At 41.0% G+C, this 16,210-nt stretch overlaps 1 protein-coding gene across 2 annotated transcripts in view; it reads right to left on the bottom strand.

The window, feature by feature from the left end:
• Positions 1 to 12,544: 12,544 nt before the first annotated feature.
• Positions 12,545 to 16,210, bottom strand: part of LOC137424952 (mitogen-activated protein kinase 8-like) — a 95,544-nt gene continuing 91,878 nt past the window's right edge. Inside the window, exon 7 of one of the 2 annotated variants that reach the window (XM_078776113.1) lies at positions 12,545 to 15,946. In XM_078776113.1, the coding sequence (XP_078632239.1) occupies positions 15,798 to 15,946 (149 nt within the window). In that variant the 3' untranslated portion in view covers positions 12,545 to 15,797. Of the gene's footprint in view, positions 15,952 to 16,210 lie in introns of both variants that reach the window. The other variant, XM_078776112.1, reaches the window with a different exon arrangement.

The raw sequence follows: 16,210 nt of genomic DNA, 5'->3' as shown, positions 1-16,210 counted from the left end.
TCGTTCCTCCATTGTGAAATTTGTTTCTCACCCACACTACATAAACGTCCTTGGGGAAAACGCGCACAAAACTTTACATGTTAACAAGACTTTGACCAAACCTGTTGAATAAAATAATGAAGCAATACTGTAGATGTGATAAAAAGGTAGTTCAAATGTCATCTGAAAGAGACACTCAAAACAGACCAAGGAACACCACCATTTTTTTTATTTTTTTTACTATACCTATGTATTTACAATTAATATGGAAAAATTACATATATACATATATATATATAAATATATACAGTCACGTGAAAAAGTAAGTACACCCCATGTAAAGTTTTGACTTTGTCAACATATTTCAACATACAGCTATTTGATCTTCATTTCAACAATATTGAAAGATAAAGTTGATATAATATAACAAATATCATGAAACATTTACATTTTGTAGTCCATTGTATAATTTAAATAAACATAAATGCAAATTTCGCATGTGGAAAAAGTAAGTACACCCCTACATTTATCACGACTTCAAATACCTAAAATTAGAATCAGGTGCACCAGGTCAGGTGCAAATGATTAGAACATCGTTAGAGAGGATCTTGGAGGAACCTGTCTTATTTAAACCTCAGACATTTAGTTTGGTTTGCTCTTTGTTGTTGAAGTGTGCGGCGTCACCATGCCTAGATCATCTTACACTCTCTGTCAGGATTGCTGGTCTTACTTTCTGTCTCACTCAATCTCGAGCTACCGAGCAAGCTATAATCTCTCTTTCTCGCAAACAAACACCAGACACTTTTCATCATACACTTTTCTTCTCTTTTATTTAAGGCCTGGCCTTGATGAGGGCTATATAGTTCATGCCTGGAGCCTTCAACATAAAAATAAATAAATAAATAAACCACTCATTTACTTAATATTCTTTTCCCCAACTTCCTTTGCATGCCGGCATTTACAGATTCATCAGCTGTAACACCAGAGGCAATGTTTAGCATTGACCTGTAGGAACTGTACAGTGACCTGTAGGAACTGTACAGTGACTTGTAGGAACTCAAGAAGTTGCATCATGTCTTTGGCATGTTGTTTCTGTCTTGTTTCTGTCATGACCTCATATTCATCACTTGTTACAAAGTCTGTGTACTTCCTGTATTGCACTGTTTTACATCAGAACAAGCGGACATTGACAGCAGCCACAATGGGCACCGAGACTCACTCCTTCCCCAGCCACGGGTAAGTCCTCCTGGTGTTGTCATATTTCTCTTCAATATGTGCTCAATAACCAAGTCTAATGATATTCGAGCCCAGTAACGGTCACTCTGCCAAATAGCATGGTGGCCTGATTTGAACAGAGCAAAACATCTGGTTTGTGTGCTTCAAGCTGAATGATGTGCTGATGTTGTATCCAGCACTGGCGAAGTAGGGCAGCATGTCTTTGAGAAACTGCTGGTGAAGATACCAGTTCTCTGTCCCCTCATGAGTGATGAACCAGTGAAGTAAATGTCCCCTCTACCTCCATGTATTGTATCCAAGGACGTACAGTATGACAAGCGTATGCTGTACTCTGCCGAGAGAACCATCCAATCCAAACATATCATATCTGCGGGGACTTCACCACTCATCAGTTGATCATACAGGTTAGTTGTTCTGATGAAGTCTTCATCCACAGGTGATACTGGAATTTGATTGTCTCCTTGGACGTCCTCTGGAGTATCAGATGATGAATCACAAGAGGCGGTATCCCTTATCTGGGGGTATTGAGCATCTGTGGAGCTCTGATCTGAATTTAACTGTTGCACAACATTACTTTCCACAGCTCTGTCAACATGTCCCAGTCCTGATCATCTCCCTTCTCATTGGTAGGCATAGACTGAAGTAGGATGGAATTAAATGAATCATCAATCTGGAAATGACCCCTACCCCCCTCACGGCTCTTGCCAAAGCTTTTCCACTTCGCGTTGAAGAACAGTGTTTGGAGCATACACGACTTGAAGGAATTATTGTAGGCCTGACCCTCACCTCATGTATCCTATGCAATCAAGAAAACTCATCTCCATGTGGAATTCTCCGAGACGTAGCACAATAGACTGAAGATCATTACCAGTGGGTTCATTGGCAATGATTATCTGAGCCTTCCACCATAAAAGCTGATCAATGGTGAGGATTGGATGTGCTTTGTGATGTCTGGCCTCACTCCAAGCAAACTTCAGTGTTGAGTGAATCCAGTTCTTGTCAATGTCACTCATGTCTATCATGGGCATAAATGTGATAGATAATTGTCCAGGATGAGATCATTGAGTGACTGTTTGCATCATGTCTGACCAACCAGGCCTGGGTAAATGGATAGGCCAGAAAACCTTATGCAATGCATCTAATTTGCTTGTTGGATAATCAGAGTTCAGATACATTAGTTCATCATAGGTTAAACGCAATATGCCACTTCACTGTGCCTTGGAGTACCATATATTCATTTTCCCTACCATGGCTACATCTTCAGTAGTTGCATAACACCTTGGTACTGGTGTTTGTCGCTGGGTTCCAGAAGTGCCAGCTGCTCCAATTCCCATTTCATGGAATGTGTGGAATCCATCTATAATTATGTGTCGATGTTGTGATCAGCATTATCTGCCATATACTAAACAAAATGACTCTGTACAATGCTTGGTATGTCAGTGCCTTGTGATCTTGCTGCACACATTTAAAACCTCTTCACTTCTGAATATGATGAAGAAAATCCACGGCTATGCATGTAATCGATCAGGAACTTGGATGCAAAGTGATAAGGCATTTGAATTGCCCAACCGATTTGGAGAGGTGCTAAGAGAACTCTAGGTCGAGCAGCGTGAATGATTACCTGGCCCACAGATTCTATCTTGACATCAACATTCTTCTCCGTAAATATCTTTCGAAGAAGTAGACGCAGAGACCAGACTCAGGCATAAAGGAACTGTTTCTCTCTACAGATGATATATCATCTGGAGTAGTGTATGTACTGTATTTTTGAGGTATCCATACATTCATGTCATTCTTGATAAGATCTCCTACTGCACTCTCAATTCTCATCTGTTTTACTCCTGTTATTGTTGTTGCATAGGCCCTGACACTTCTCTCAAACAAGCCCGCCGCACGGAGACAGCCAATCGATCTCGCAGGAGTGATGCAGATATCCCCCACATCCAGGATGGTGTACCCCACGTTCACAAAATCAGGGCCACGACAGAATTAGAGAGAGAAAGAAAAGAGACAGACAAGAGGGAAAGAGCTGGTCCATGGTACCGATCAGCACTCTGAACGTGACTGCGCTGCTCTGACGAATCCGGGCAGCAGGGAAGAATGTAGAAGATTTGGCCCCAGACTTGTATTGGAGGGTACACACACCACAAAGACTCGTCCCCGATAGTTGTCTGTTTTACTGTTGTCTGGAAGTCTGACGTACCAACTGGAAAGACATCATGGCCTCTCTTCTTTCCTGAAAGCTTATCATGATAACTACAAAAGAGACGGTGTTCAGTAAAATAAAACTCAGGTTCTTCAGAACAAAGAGAGCGACTCAGGATCAGTGGAGTCTCAGAAATGTTCTTTAAGTCACGATCAATAACATTTTGTTGCAGTACTAACATCAGCTGTTTTGATGGCAACATTGACCTGCAGTTGCCTGAATGTTGTCATTATGTACGGTAGTTGATCTGTTTATGCCACTACTACCCTTTTCACGAAATAGAACAGTTGGTTGTTCATTGTCCAATGCTTCATTGCAGATCACATAGATATCCATGCTGTGCCACACCTGACAACAGATGAGACCACCTTTAGAGGCCATTTTTCCCTGCAGAGCAGGGGTTGGCCTTTTTCGGGTACCGTGGTCCCCTTTTTGAAGCAATGTTTTATGGCCGGATGCCCTTCCTGCCGCCAACCCTGTTAGTCGCCTTTTGCGACACACAGGGAATTACCAGTGAAATGGTACTCAATTTGCTGACCTCGGAGGGATGACAGGCTGGGTCAATCCCCCTGGCGTTAATTCAGCGATCGACCAGGGTCCGAACCCAGGATCCCAAGCCGGCACCCTAACCGCTAAGCCAACACCAGGCTACCTGACAACAGATATTAAAGGAAAATGCTTATAACAGAGCTACTGGTAATCACAATCAGCCCTAATGAAGAAATAATCCAACTTTATGATTACATTTTAGACCATGAGGTAAACTGTAAAACATCTGTTAAAAAATCTGAATATATAGAGAGGTATTACTCAAGAAAATATGAACGTTTTGGTTTTTATAAGCTTAAAATATGATATTGGCTCAACTAGTTGTTGAAACAAACAAAACGTTGTTTGAAACAATATTTTGTCCTTTAAACATTTCCATACCTTTTCAAAAAGGTAAACTAGGTACAGAACTATGAATGAAATTACTTCTTTTTTTGCCTAAACACATGTTGTATAATTCTGAGGGATTCATGGCATAAATATTTGTCGCGAAGGAAATGAAAAACGATTTGGCAATATGTCATCAATAATGGGCAAAATCCTGATTGGCAGCTCTGCTTCATTTATTTGTGACTATAAATCTTGATCTTCAAACACCTGAGTGCCACACGGACGCCATCCTACTTTGGAGGTGATGCGTTGGCATAATATATGTCGCATCACATTTATGTTCAGTGGTGCCCCTTTTATTTAATTTATTCTTCCTGACCGCAACCTCACCCACCTTAACTGGTAATCAGCAAGGCACAGACAATGAATCCGTGGCAGACAACACATGTTGCTCACAGGGACAGCAATTGTGTATATATATATATATATATATATATATATATATATATATATATATATATATATATATATATATATATATATGTATATATATATATATGTATATATATATATATGTATATATATATATATGTATATATATATATATATATATATATATATATATATATATATATATATATATATATATATATATATATATATATACTGTATATATATATATATATATATATATATATATAATTATATATATATATATACAGACTTGGCATTTAATATGGAATTTTTTTTTCCTTGACTTGGGTTTACTTTATTCACTCAGTATATCAATCTGGTGAGTTTCTTTTATCCTTCGGTGATGTCTTTGTTGAAAGAACCATGTCACTGATTGTCTTTCGCAGCAAGAAGTCAATAACAGGATTATATCACAGGTGGCGTGACAAAATGTAAGGACAGGTACATTTGACGATTGGCTTCACAATCGGGTATATAAGGGTTGTTGCGTTCTGTATTAGTGGAAAACAACTGCTGCACTTCTACAAAAGTTATTGCGGCTTCCACTGCAGATGGTCCGTCAACTTGACAATGCTGTTTGTCTTGGAGTGGTGGCTTTACGAAATTCTGGCATGAAACAGCGTGCTATTGCTCGGCAGTAGGGCATCACTCAAGGTCAAGTGTCAAAGATCCTGAAACGAAATGCTCAGAGGGGTGTCCCTACTCCAATACCGAGGCCAGGACGTCCACGCATAACCACAAGGAGAGATGATCGCCAGCTGCACCGGTTAGTCTGCAATGGCCGTACCAAGTCAGCTAATCGGCTTAGGGCTGAGTGGCAGCAACTGACAAATGTGCCTGTATCCAGAAGGCTAGTCAACCAACGACTGGTTCAAGCAGGCTATCGTGCCAGGCGTCCCCTGAGAAAGCCACGCCTGACCAGACAACACAGCCAACGCCGATTGCAGTGGGCCAGAGAGCACCGTCAATGGCAGCCAGGACACTGGAATCACGTGACCTTCAGTGACGAGTCTAGATTTCTGGTCTATCGTCCGAGTGCACAGACAAGAGCATGAAGCCCACAACGAAGATTGTATAGTGCCAAGAGTCCAAGCTGGAGGTGGTGGGGTGACCGTTTGGGCTGCTTTTCATGCAGGGGGCAAAACTGACCTGGTTGTTCGGAATGGAAACCTCAACCAGTTCAAGTACAGGGTCATTCTGGAAGAAACATTGCTTCCATTTGCTCATGCAGCCTTTCGAGGAAACTTTGTCTTCCAAGATGACAATGCACGGCCTCATCGTGCTCGCATGATCCAACACTTTCTTGCTGACCGTGGTGTAGAGCATATGGAGTGGCCTGCCATGTCCCCAGATATGAATCCGATAGAGAACTTGTGGGCAGAATTAACGTGTCAAATCGACAACTTGGACCAGCAGCCTACCTCTGTGCATGAATTGCAGCAGACTATTGTCACTGCATGGCAAGCGATTCCTGTCCAAACCTTGGCAAATCTCGTGAACAGCATGTCTCGATGTGTACGTGCTCTCCTGAATGCTCGTGGGGGTTACACGAAGTACTGAACTGTAATTTTACTGTCCGTAATCCCAGTCATAACCTAGCTTTTGTTTTTGTTGAATTTTTTTTTGGCTAATGTGCAAAATAAAGAGATACTTCTGGAAAACGTACAGAAGTTTAACACAGTACTGAATGAAGCATGAATTGAGTTCGATATCAGTTTACATCACTTTCAAGGATCGATTTATTTGCTTCGAAATGTCAAATGTGGTTTTTGTTTCTTTTAAAGGTCACATTAACAAAATCTAGAATAATTTCAACATAATTCCAATGAACTTTTGGTTCTAAGTCATCTTGAAAAGTAAGTTCACCCCCACAAAAAAAATATTCCATATTAAATGCCAAGTCTGTATATATATATATACATGCGAAATGTCCGTTTGTTTGTTTGTTTGTGAACCTACTCCTCTGAGCTCCCAAGGTTAATCAGCACGAAACTTTATAGGATAACTTATTTCACCACCCTGCACATAAATAGGGGTTTTAAAACAGTTATTTTCACACATTTCATAACTTAAAACCATCCGAGCCGCCACCTGTCGCCATTATGTCTGAGGGTCGATCCACATATACAAATCTTGATAAAAAGCCCAATTTTTATCGGATTTCAACATGGATATCGATATTATTAGTTTGATGGTGAGCTCCAATCATCAAATATGTTATCATATGTGAGAAACAACTCTTAATTAAGAAGTTACCATGATCGGTATGTTCGGCCAAGAAGGAGTCATGTGACCCCTCAAATGCGCTAAATATTCAAATACCGAAAATAATACAAACACACCCTATTCCATCGTTTTAAAGGTAATTTTATTGCTCATCTAGCAACATCAACCTCAAGGGTGAAAAAATAGTTTGTACAAAAAAGGACCCACGTGACGCCAACTACAAACCGCCACTTGCCAATGGGTGGACCTCCAATGATTACCTCATCCTCACAACAAGGTGAGTTGTTGTTTTGCTTTGTTTGTGACCTTACTGCTTTGAGTTCCCAAGGTTAATCACAACGAAACTTTCTACCGTCAGATTCTTAACCACGATATACCTGAAAAAGCGGACTTATACCGTGATGAGGAGGTCATTTGGCCCGTTATTGTCGTGTTGCACTCCTGAGTTAATTCATTTACGAACCCGAAGTAATTTATTTACTACACCTTCACTCCTTTGCACACTTTCGACCCTTTAAACCCCTTAGACTCTGTTCGACTCTTTACACCCCTTAGACAATTTGCACCCCTTATTTAGACCCATTACACTCCTTACTTAGACCCTTACACCCCTAAGACCTCTCCAAACCCTGTACACCCCCTTAGACCACCTTGACCATTTACACCCCTTAGACCTCTTTAGACCCTTTAAACCCCTTCGACCTCTTTATACCCTTTACACCCCTTAGACCCACCCTTTCGACCATTTACACCCATTTAGACCCCTAACACTCCTTCGACCCTTTACACCACTTAGACTGCTTTAGACCCTTTACACCTCTTAGTCCTCTTTGACCATTTATACCCCTTAGCCCCCATTACACCCCTTAGACCCTTTACACCGCTTAGATGCTTTAAACCTCTTATACCCCTTTTAACCCTTTACACCCCTTAGACCTCTTAGACCCTTTACACCCCTTAGATGCTTTAAACCCCTTAGACCCCTGTAGACCCTTTACACCCCTTAGACCCTTTACACCCCTTAGACCCTTTACACCCCTTAGAACCTTTACACCCCTTTAGACTCTTTACACACCTTAGACCCCTTTGACCATTTAGACCCCTAACACTCCTTAGACCCCTTTGACCATTTACACCCCTTAGATCCACTCCTTCGGCCATTTCCACCCCTTTAGACACCTAACGCTCCTTCGACCCTTTACACCATATAGACCCCTTTAGACCCTTTACACCCCTTTGACCATTTACACCCCTTTGACCATGTACACCTCTTTAGACCCCTTACACTTATTAGACCCTTTACACCCCTTAGACCCCTTTCAACCCTTAGACCCCTTTAAACCCCTTAGACATTTTACACCCCTTAGACCTTTACACCCTTTCGACCCTTTCATACCCATTTCAAACCTTTTGAGACATATACACTTTTTTACACTTTTCAGACCTATTGACTTTTTAAGACACTTTGGCCATTTTAAGACCATTTGGACACTTTTGACCCCTTTTTCTCTTTCGTCCTTAGACACCTTTAGACCCAATTTGGCCCTTATAACATCCTTGATTCTTTAAACACTTTAGACCCCTTTATGACCCTAAACATTTTTTTAGACCCCTTAGAATCTTAGATAATTCGAAAAAATTTCCCCCCAAAATCGGTTTTGACGACCTTTTCTGTGCACTATTCGTGTCACATCACAAGTTGCGATGATGAATCTAAACTGATATCTCAAAGAAAGTGAAACTGATGTTGAAACGTGAAACTGAAACTACTGATATATGGATCATCGAATGGGAAACCAGAATGAAATGCTGTGAGAAATTGCTGAAAGCAAAGCTATGGTGAATATAGAGAGAGGGGGAAGGTCGGGGCTGAAGAAACCATGTGGAGAAGGATAGGTGGTTGGAGGTGGTCGGTTGGTATGGAAAGAACTTTGGTGATCTTCCATCAGGCTGTAGGTGCAAAACATGCCTAAACCCGTTTCCCAGCTGAAACCAACAAGCATGGATTGGAAATCTTAGCTGATAGAATGGAACGAGGTTGTCGAGGTTACCAGCTGCACCCATTGCGACATTTGCTCACTGAATATTTGCACTGAATTCCCATTTATAAGTGTTAAGAATCTTTTTATTTTTATATTGTGCAAATTGCAAATTAAAATTGTATAACTAAACTTTTAATCTTAACTTCACGACTTTACAGAAGTGACCACCTTCATTCTCCATACATTTTTGACACCTATTGATAATATTATCACAGTTATAGCTCTGCAAAGTTCAGGTTTGTTGTGAAAAACATTAAATTCAAGCTGAATGACTTTTTTCACAAGTCTTCTAGTTGTTGGGAGTGTCGCATAAACGTTGTCTTTAATGATTCCCCACACAGAAAAATCATACTGTGACAGATCAGTTGATCTGGCTGACCGGTCAGTCGTCCCACAACGACCAATCCATTCTGTAAATGTTTCATTCAGAAATTCCCTGACTTGTAACTGAAAGAGTGATGGTGGTGGTGGTGGTGCCCCACCCCTGCTGCCAAATAAAGCCACCAAAGAATGGTAGTTGCTGCAGTTGTGGCAATACAGTGTCCTGTAACATGTTTTTGGATAAGTGTCTGCCGTTACTATGCCTTCAAAAAGTACGGCCTGATTACACCACCTGGATAGATTCCTTCATAAACGGTAACTCCCAGAGCATTTAGTTTGTGCTGAATTGCAATATATGGATTGACGTCAGACCAATGCACACAATTATGCCTGTTTATTCGCCTATTTGTTTTGAAAGTTGCCTCATCAATCCACACAATCCGATTTATGAATTACAGAGCTGTCGCACGATTAAGAAGCCTCATTTAAAGATCCCCTTAGACCTCTTTAAATGAGATCATCCTCATTTGAAGCTTGTATCAAGTGTGGTTTGAAAGGTCTTATTTTCATTTTGCTTCAAATTGTGGTGGACACTGGCTGCAGAAATGTTCAATTTGATTGAAGCTCTTCAATTAACAGACTTTTGAGGATGTTCAAAAAAAAAAAAGAAGTCTGCAACAATTTGTTTGTTTTCACCTGTTGTAGCTATTCTAGGGTGACCGTTATTTTTTCACAAATGGTCGCTTACATGGTACAGATGTTTAGTGTATATAAGATAAGAGTTCTCGTATATTGGTACGAGAATGTACTGGAATGCCACATGTACTACTTACATGGTACGAAGACCTTTCTTATATTGGAATAAGAGTGGGAAAATAGGAAACAGAGGAAAAAATGTGAGGGGGGGAGGGGGGCAGGATATGAGGAGGGAGGGAGTGCAGGGTGTTGAAGGGAGGGTGTTTCTGTGTACATTATGGTGTATATGGCCCTGCACATTGAGAGGGCTCCCAGGAATTGGTCATAACTAAACATTGCGCATGTTGCTCGGTTGCATTTTCGCTGTACACAATTGTTTTCATTATGCGGTCCTCACGCTCACTGCCACAAGGTGGCAGGGATACATGATCAGAGATGGAATGGTAAAGGCGGGGGGGGGGGGGGGGACTCTTTTTTTCCATGTTGGTCCCTTCTGTTCTGCTTTGGCCCTCCATGAGCCTTCATCATGTATACAAAAAGAAGGAAAAAGATAGTTCACGTTTAATCGTGCTTTTCTCATGCAAGGACAACCTAATATTTTATCATCGAGAAATTATGGACAACTACTTGCACAACTTTAGACACTCCGAATATTGTTAAATAAATGGTGAAAAATTACGAATTGCATAAAAGGAGGAAAAAAAGAAGAAATAATATTAGGTGATCGTCTAAATCCAAAGAAATTGTGGTTAAAGACGATGTTGCAAACTCTTTTGTTCAGTATCAACTTTTTTTGTTGTTGCTTTGTTTCATTTTGATCTGTTTTCTTTCCTTGTGAATGCATTGCAATAATAATTGTCTGCCACCTGACATTGTCGTCACTATCTGGTCTATAAGACTGCACGACGAGGACGTCTAATAGTCTTGTCTTCTGTTGTTGTTGATGTTGATGTTGATGTTGGTTGATTTTGTCCAGTTGCAGGAACCATAATCCTGAATCGGCAAACTTGAACTAGTGCTCTAATCAGCATGGTGACCACCTGGTTTTGGGTTAATTCAGGTGGAAATCATCCTGCTCTATCATTAGTCTTTTTACTTCTTTTTTTTGACCAAAAACAAGCTTTAATAACAGATGCTTGAAACATCTATTGCTGTTCATCGATTAGGCTTTTGTAGTCACATGACCATTGTGTACAGTCTCTCTCTCTCTCTCTTCTCTCTCTCTTTTCTCTCTCTTCTCTCTCTTCTCTCTCTCTCTCTCTCTCTCTGTCTCTCTCTCTCTCTGTCTCTCTCTCTCTCTCTCTCTCTCTCTCTCTCTCTCTCTGTCTCGTCTCTCTGTCTCCCCTCTCTCTGTCTCCCCCTCTCTCTTTCTCTCTCTCTATCTCCCTCTCTCTCTGTCTCGTCTCTCTCTCTCTCTGTCTCTCTCTCTCTCTCTGTCTCTCTCTCTCTCTCTCTGTCTCTCTCTCTGTCTCCCCTCTCTCTGTCTCCCCTCTCTCTGTCTCCCCTCTCTCTGTCTCCCCCTCTCTCTTTCTCTCTCTCTATCTCCCTCTCTCTCTGTCTCACTCTCTCTCTCTCTCTCTCTCTGTCTCTCTCTCTCTCTCTCTCTCTCTCTCTCTCTCTCTCTCTCTCTCTCTCTCTCTCTCTCTCTCTCTCTCTCTCTCTCTCTCTCTCTCTCTCTCTCTCTCTCTGTCTCGTCTCTCTGTCTCCCCTCTCTCTGTCTCCCCCTCTCTCTTTCTCTCTCTCTATCTCCCTCTCTCTCTGTCTCGTCTCTCTCTCTCTCTCTCTGTCTCTCTCTCTCTCTCTCTCTCTCTCTCTCTCTCTCTCCTGTCTCCCCTCTCTCTGTCTCCCCTCTCTCTGTCTCCCCCTCTCTCTTTCTCTCTCTCTATCTCCCTCTATCTCCCTCTCTCTGTCTCTCTCTCTCTCTCTCTCTGTCTCTCTGTCTCTCTGTCTCTCTCTGTCTCCCTCCCTCTCTGTCTCTCTCTCTCTGTCTCTCTCTCTGTCTCTCTGTCTCTCTCTCTCCCTCTCTCTCGCTCTCTCTCTCCCTCTCCCTCTCCCTGCCCCTCTCTCTCTCTCTATGGTCTAGCTCTTTATGTACCTTTCACCCCAATAAGCTCAACTGAAATTTATTCAACGAAGATCAGCATTGCCATATATCTCTGGATAAGGTATTCTAGAAAGCATTGAGGAAGGAAGCAATGGAAATGTTTACTGTTTTCATGAACTATTCAACACCCAAAGTCCATTGCAGATGTTTACATCATGTTTTTTCATCGACTAAAAAGACAGCTTTTCCAATGATTAACTTAGTTATTAAATGTTAGAGTTCAAAAATGTTTATTTCCTATTTGTTTCATAACTACAGGGTGGGATATTGAGAAGTAAGTGATTCCGACTCCCAACAACAGTTGGAAAGGCCTGAAAGCAAACCTTATTATTTTAGAATTATTTGGGGGATCTGAGCCCGAAAAAGAAATAATCACTCAGGCATTTTTCAAGTGTTGTTTTTAATCACACAAACTGTTATATGCACATCCAGGATTTGTACCAATTGAAGGCTTCAGCCACACCAAAGCTTTCGAGCCTTCCTGTTGTATCCACAAAGTGGCATCGTGACGAAACCAGCAATTTGGGGATGTTGCAGTGATTTCAAATTGCTGTTTCTCAAATAGTCTGCACTTTGCAATGTCAAAAACTATCCGCTTGTCACAGCAGAATTGTGAGCATGCTTGTTCACAATACATCGGGTAGTCTCGTTCAAATCGACCCGATAGTTCCAAGTGAAGAACCATTTATCCATCCTTATCCACAATCCGCAAAGTTGTACGAACAATCTAGCATACCCCCTGGTTTCTGAACTTGTAGCCCTGTGTTAAACGATGTGGATCCCTCATGCTGCATATGAGGGGGAGTCAAAAAGCTTTCCATTTTCAGCTTTCCATCAAAGCCAAAAACATGACTGTTCCAATGGCATCAGCAAACTCAATTCTCTTATATAAAAAGAACTTTTGGAACCCAGAAGAACGTGTGACACCGGCCGGAAATTCCAGAGAAAAGGAATAACATTTCTGGTGAGTTTTGCGGAACAGATCCATTCCATCATGTTTGGGTTCAAAAAGAACAACCTTTTGACTCCTCCTGTATAATAGTCCATGTGCTCATAACTTCTCGGATTCATTCCGTTGTTCATAGCTTTTTGAGTTCCAAATAATGAATATTTAATGCGTTTATTTTGAGCAATCTCTGGACAGTCTGGAGTGGAAACCTTCATGTGTCCTTTACAGTACAATCTCCAATTTATTCGTTGATTGGGAATTATTGGTATTTTCTTGTTTAAACAAAAAGTCATGAAAATCTGTCCCTCAGTTTTAGTAAGAAATCAAAATGGTCGAATCTGCCTGTACAGTGGAAGTGGGTTATTGTTGATCTAGTTTGAACCCTTACACGTCCTGCTGTTGAAGCTTTCATGAAGTTTGGTTTGTTTTCTTCCGTCAAATCATGAACTGGTTTAGGTTGCCTCGTTTCAAACTCTCAGGGTGCCCTAGTTTTAATCTTCTTGGAGCCTTGGCAGGAATATTGAATGTCCTGGGTTATGATTCTCCAGGTTTCCTAGTTTAGAACTTTCCAGGTGCCCTAGTTAAAAAATCCCTCCAGGTGTCCCGACTTGGATTCCTGGCGAACTAGTTTAGGACTATCCAAGAGCTATGGTTTTTGAACCATATGTGCCGTACTTTAGACTCGTCTAGGTACCCTGGTTTATACACTTGGTGCTTGTTGCGATCCTCCCAGGGGTGCTTCGCCTCACGCACCCTGGTTTATTTTGTCAAAAAGTTTCCTTTCAATCCTGTTTCTTTTCCTGTCAACATTTAGCAATTTTTTTATTCTGCATCTGATGCCAAAACAAGAATAAGAGAAGGCAAACATGTCAATTGTACATTATCTGCCTTCCTCAACTGTTATATGATTCCATAAATGATGCTTCATTGTAGCAACAAGCATCATCAAAAATGGAAATATACTGTAAATGAAATTAAACGACTTTTATTGCTACTGTAGGATAAGTTTCTAAACCATTATTGTTTAAAACAAAATCATCTGCACTACAATCGTTTGTACAGCTGTCGGGTAAGTTGTATTGTTCATATACAATGGTTTCTGGCAACCACTGTTACATCGTTATGAACAATAAACACTGTGGTCAATTTAAAAGCCGTTGTGGTGATCTTCTTCTTATTATGATGTTGTTGTTATTATTATTCTAAGTATTATTATTGACAGTTCCATGAAAATGTATATGCATTTTCAATGCCAGCAAATACATCAACAAAAATACATATTGCACATGAAAATAAGATTAAAAAGGAACAAAAGTTCACTTGAACAAGCATATCTAATCTCCATGGAAATCCTACCCAAGAGGCATTGCCTGGGATCAGCCACACGCCATCTTGAAACCTCTTCAGCCCTCCTCCCCTTTCTCGTCCACTTCCTCCCACTGCCCCAATCTAAATGGCATTCTCTCTTTCTCACAATGACCCTGTCAGTTTATCAACTCGGAATTATTTGTGGAACGGTAAGCTTGAAACGTCTCGGTCTAAAAAAAAAGAAGAAGCTAATAGCTGCAATTTTGTAATTCTTCGAGGTGTCACTTTTGTCTGCCTTGAAATGTGGTACGTCCATTAAGCATTTGGAGACAGCAGGCCTGCCGAACCTTCCTATAATTTGGTGACGGAGGAACTGTTCGCTAGGGTCGCGACAACCAAGGATTAATCGGGAAGATTGTTCTTCGAACAAGGAGGATGAAGTCTCTGCTGCTTTAGGATTAAAATGTGAAAGGTTACAATGAGGAGCTCAGACTGCTGGTTCTTTTGGAATCTCAAGTAAATTATACATGTTTTCGACTACCGTTTGGATGAAAAGGGAAGAAAAGGAACAAGTACAAGAAATGATGATACCAGCAGGTGAAGGATGTCACACCAAAAATATTTGGCATTGGTCATATTAAAAGCACATGTTCAAGCTGAATGCTCACCGGGAATGGGAAAGAATATTCCATGCAATTCCCTATGGATTGATATATATATATATTGTGATTGTAAGGCCTAACATCTTGCGAGATGTCACGGTTTAACATGTTCTTATAATCACAGATTTCCATTCACCGGAAAAGGATGGCTTTTGCGCAAACGGCACCGATCGATGATACGCTTGTGAGATACAGATTTAAAAATGAGTTGTTAAACAATAAATGAATAAAGAAGTAATAAATAAATGAAGAAATAAATAAATTAAGCCACCCGTCCAAAAACTAAGCAATCACACCATAACGAGGCACAATAAGGAGTGATTGGAGAAATAGAGTACAGGTTCCTCGCAATGGTATTGGTGGTACAGGCATTCTCACTCTCCTGAGAAGAATTTCGGTGTTCTTCTTTCAGGATCATACACTTTCCTCCAACAATCTACCGATGACCATTCCGGAATTAATACCACAGCATGGCTGAAATCAAACATAGTATGTCGGCAGGAAGCTTTACAGTTCCTTTTACAAATACTTTCATCATCATTTTTCTCTGTTTTACCTTCTACCCAATTCCCTCCACCTTACTAGCTCTCTCCATTCTCAGTGTGGTCCCTGCCCAGTTCTCTCTGCAATCTCCATCTGGTTCTTTCTGTGATCCTATTTCCATCTTCCACCCCTACTCATTTTTCCTGTTTCTGGCTCAAAGTGTCACTGGTGGTCATCTACAGCAGCCGAGCGGTCCAGCAAGCACTCGGAAACTGCTATCGGTCTTGGGTTCTGGATCTGTCGTGAGAGGATGAGTGCCGTTGGATGACGGCAGCCCATTGGATCCAGAGGACTGGGTCGGGGTGCACGTCATGGAAGCACCTGCTCTGCGGGAAACAACCAGGACTTGGGGTCAAACGTATCGATCCTCTTGGTCTTAGCGACATAAAGTTGCCATGAGTACCAATGCTTTCTTTTCATGTCATCATGTTATGCATTGAAAATATGGAAGGCAAAGAAACATTCGTTTGCTTTGACCTTTTCGGATGATAATGTTACCGTGAATAGAAGACACAAAGATGAACAGAAAAGCACATGAATATTTTGAGATAACAATGACTGTAGTAGAAAGACAAATGTGAAATT

Source organism: Myxine glutinosa, chromosome 4, assembly GCF_964187855.1.
Source record: "Myxine glutinosa chromosome 4, kmMyxGlut1.1, whole genome shotgun sequence".
NCBI classification, from domain to species: Eukaryota; Metazoa; Chordata; class Myxini; order Myxiniformes; family Myxinidae; genus Myxine; species Myxine glutinosa.
The sequence above is the reverse complement of the archived record's forward strand: the minus strand, read 5'-3'. Positions and strand labels throughout refer to the sequence as shown.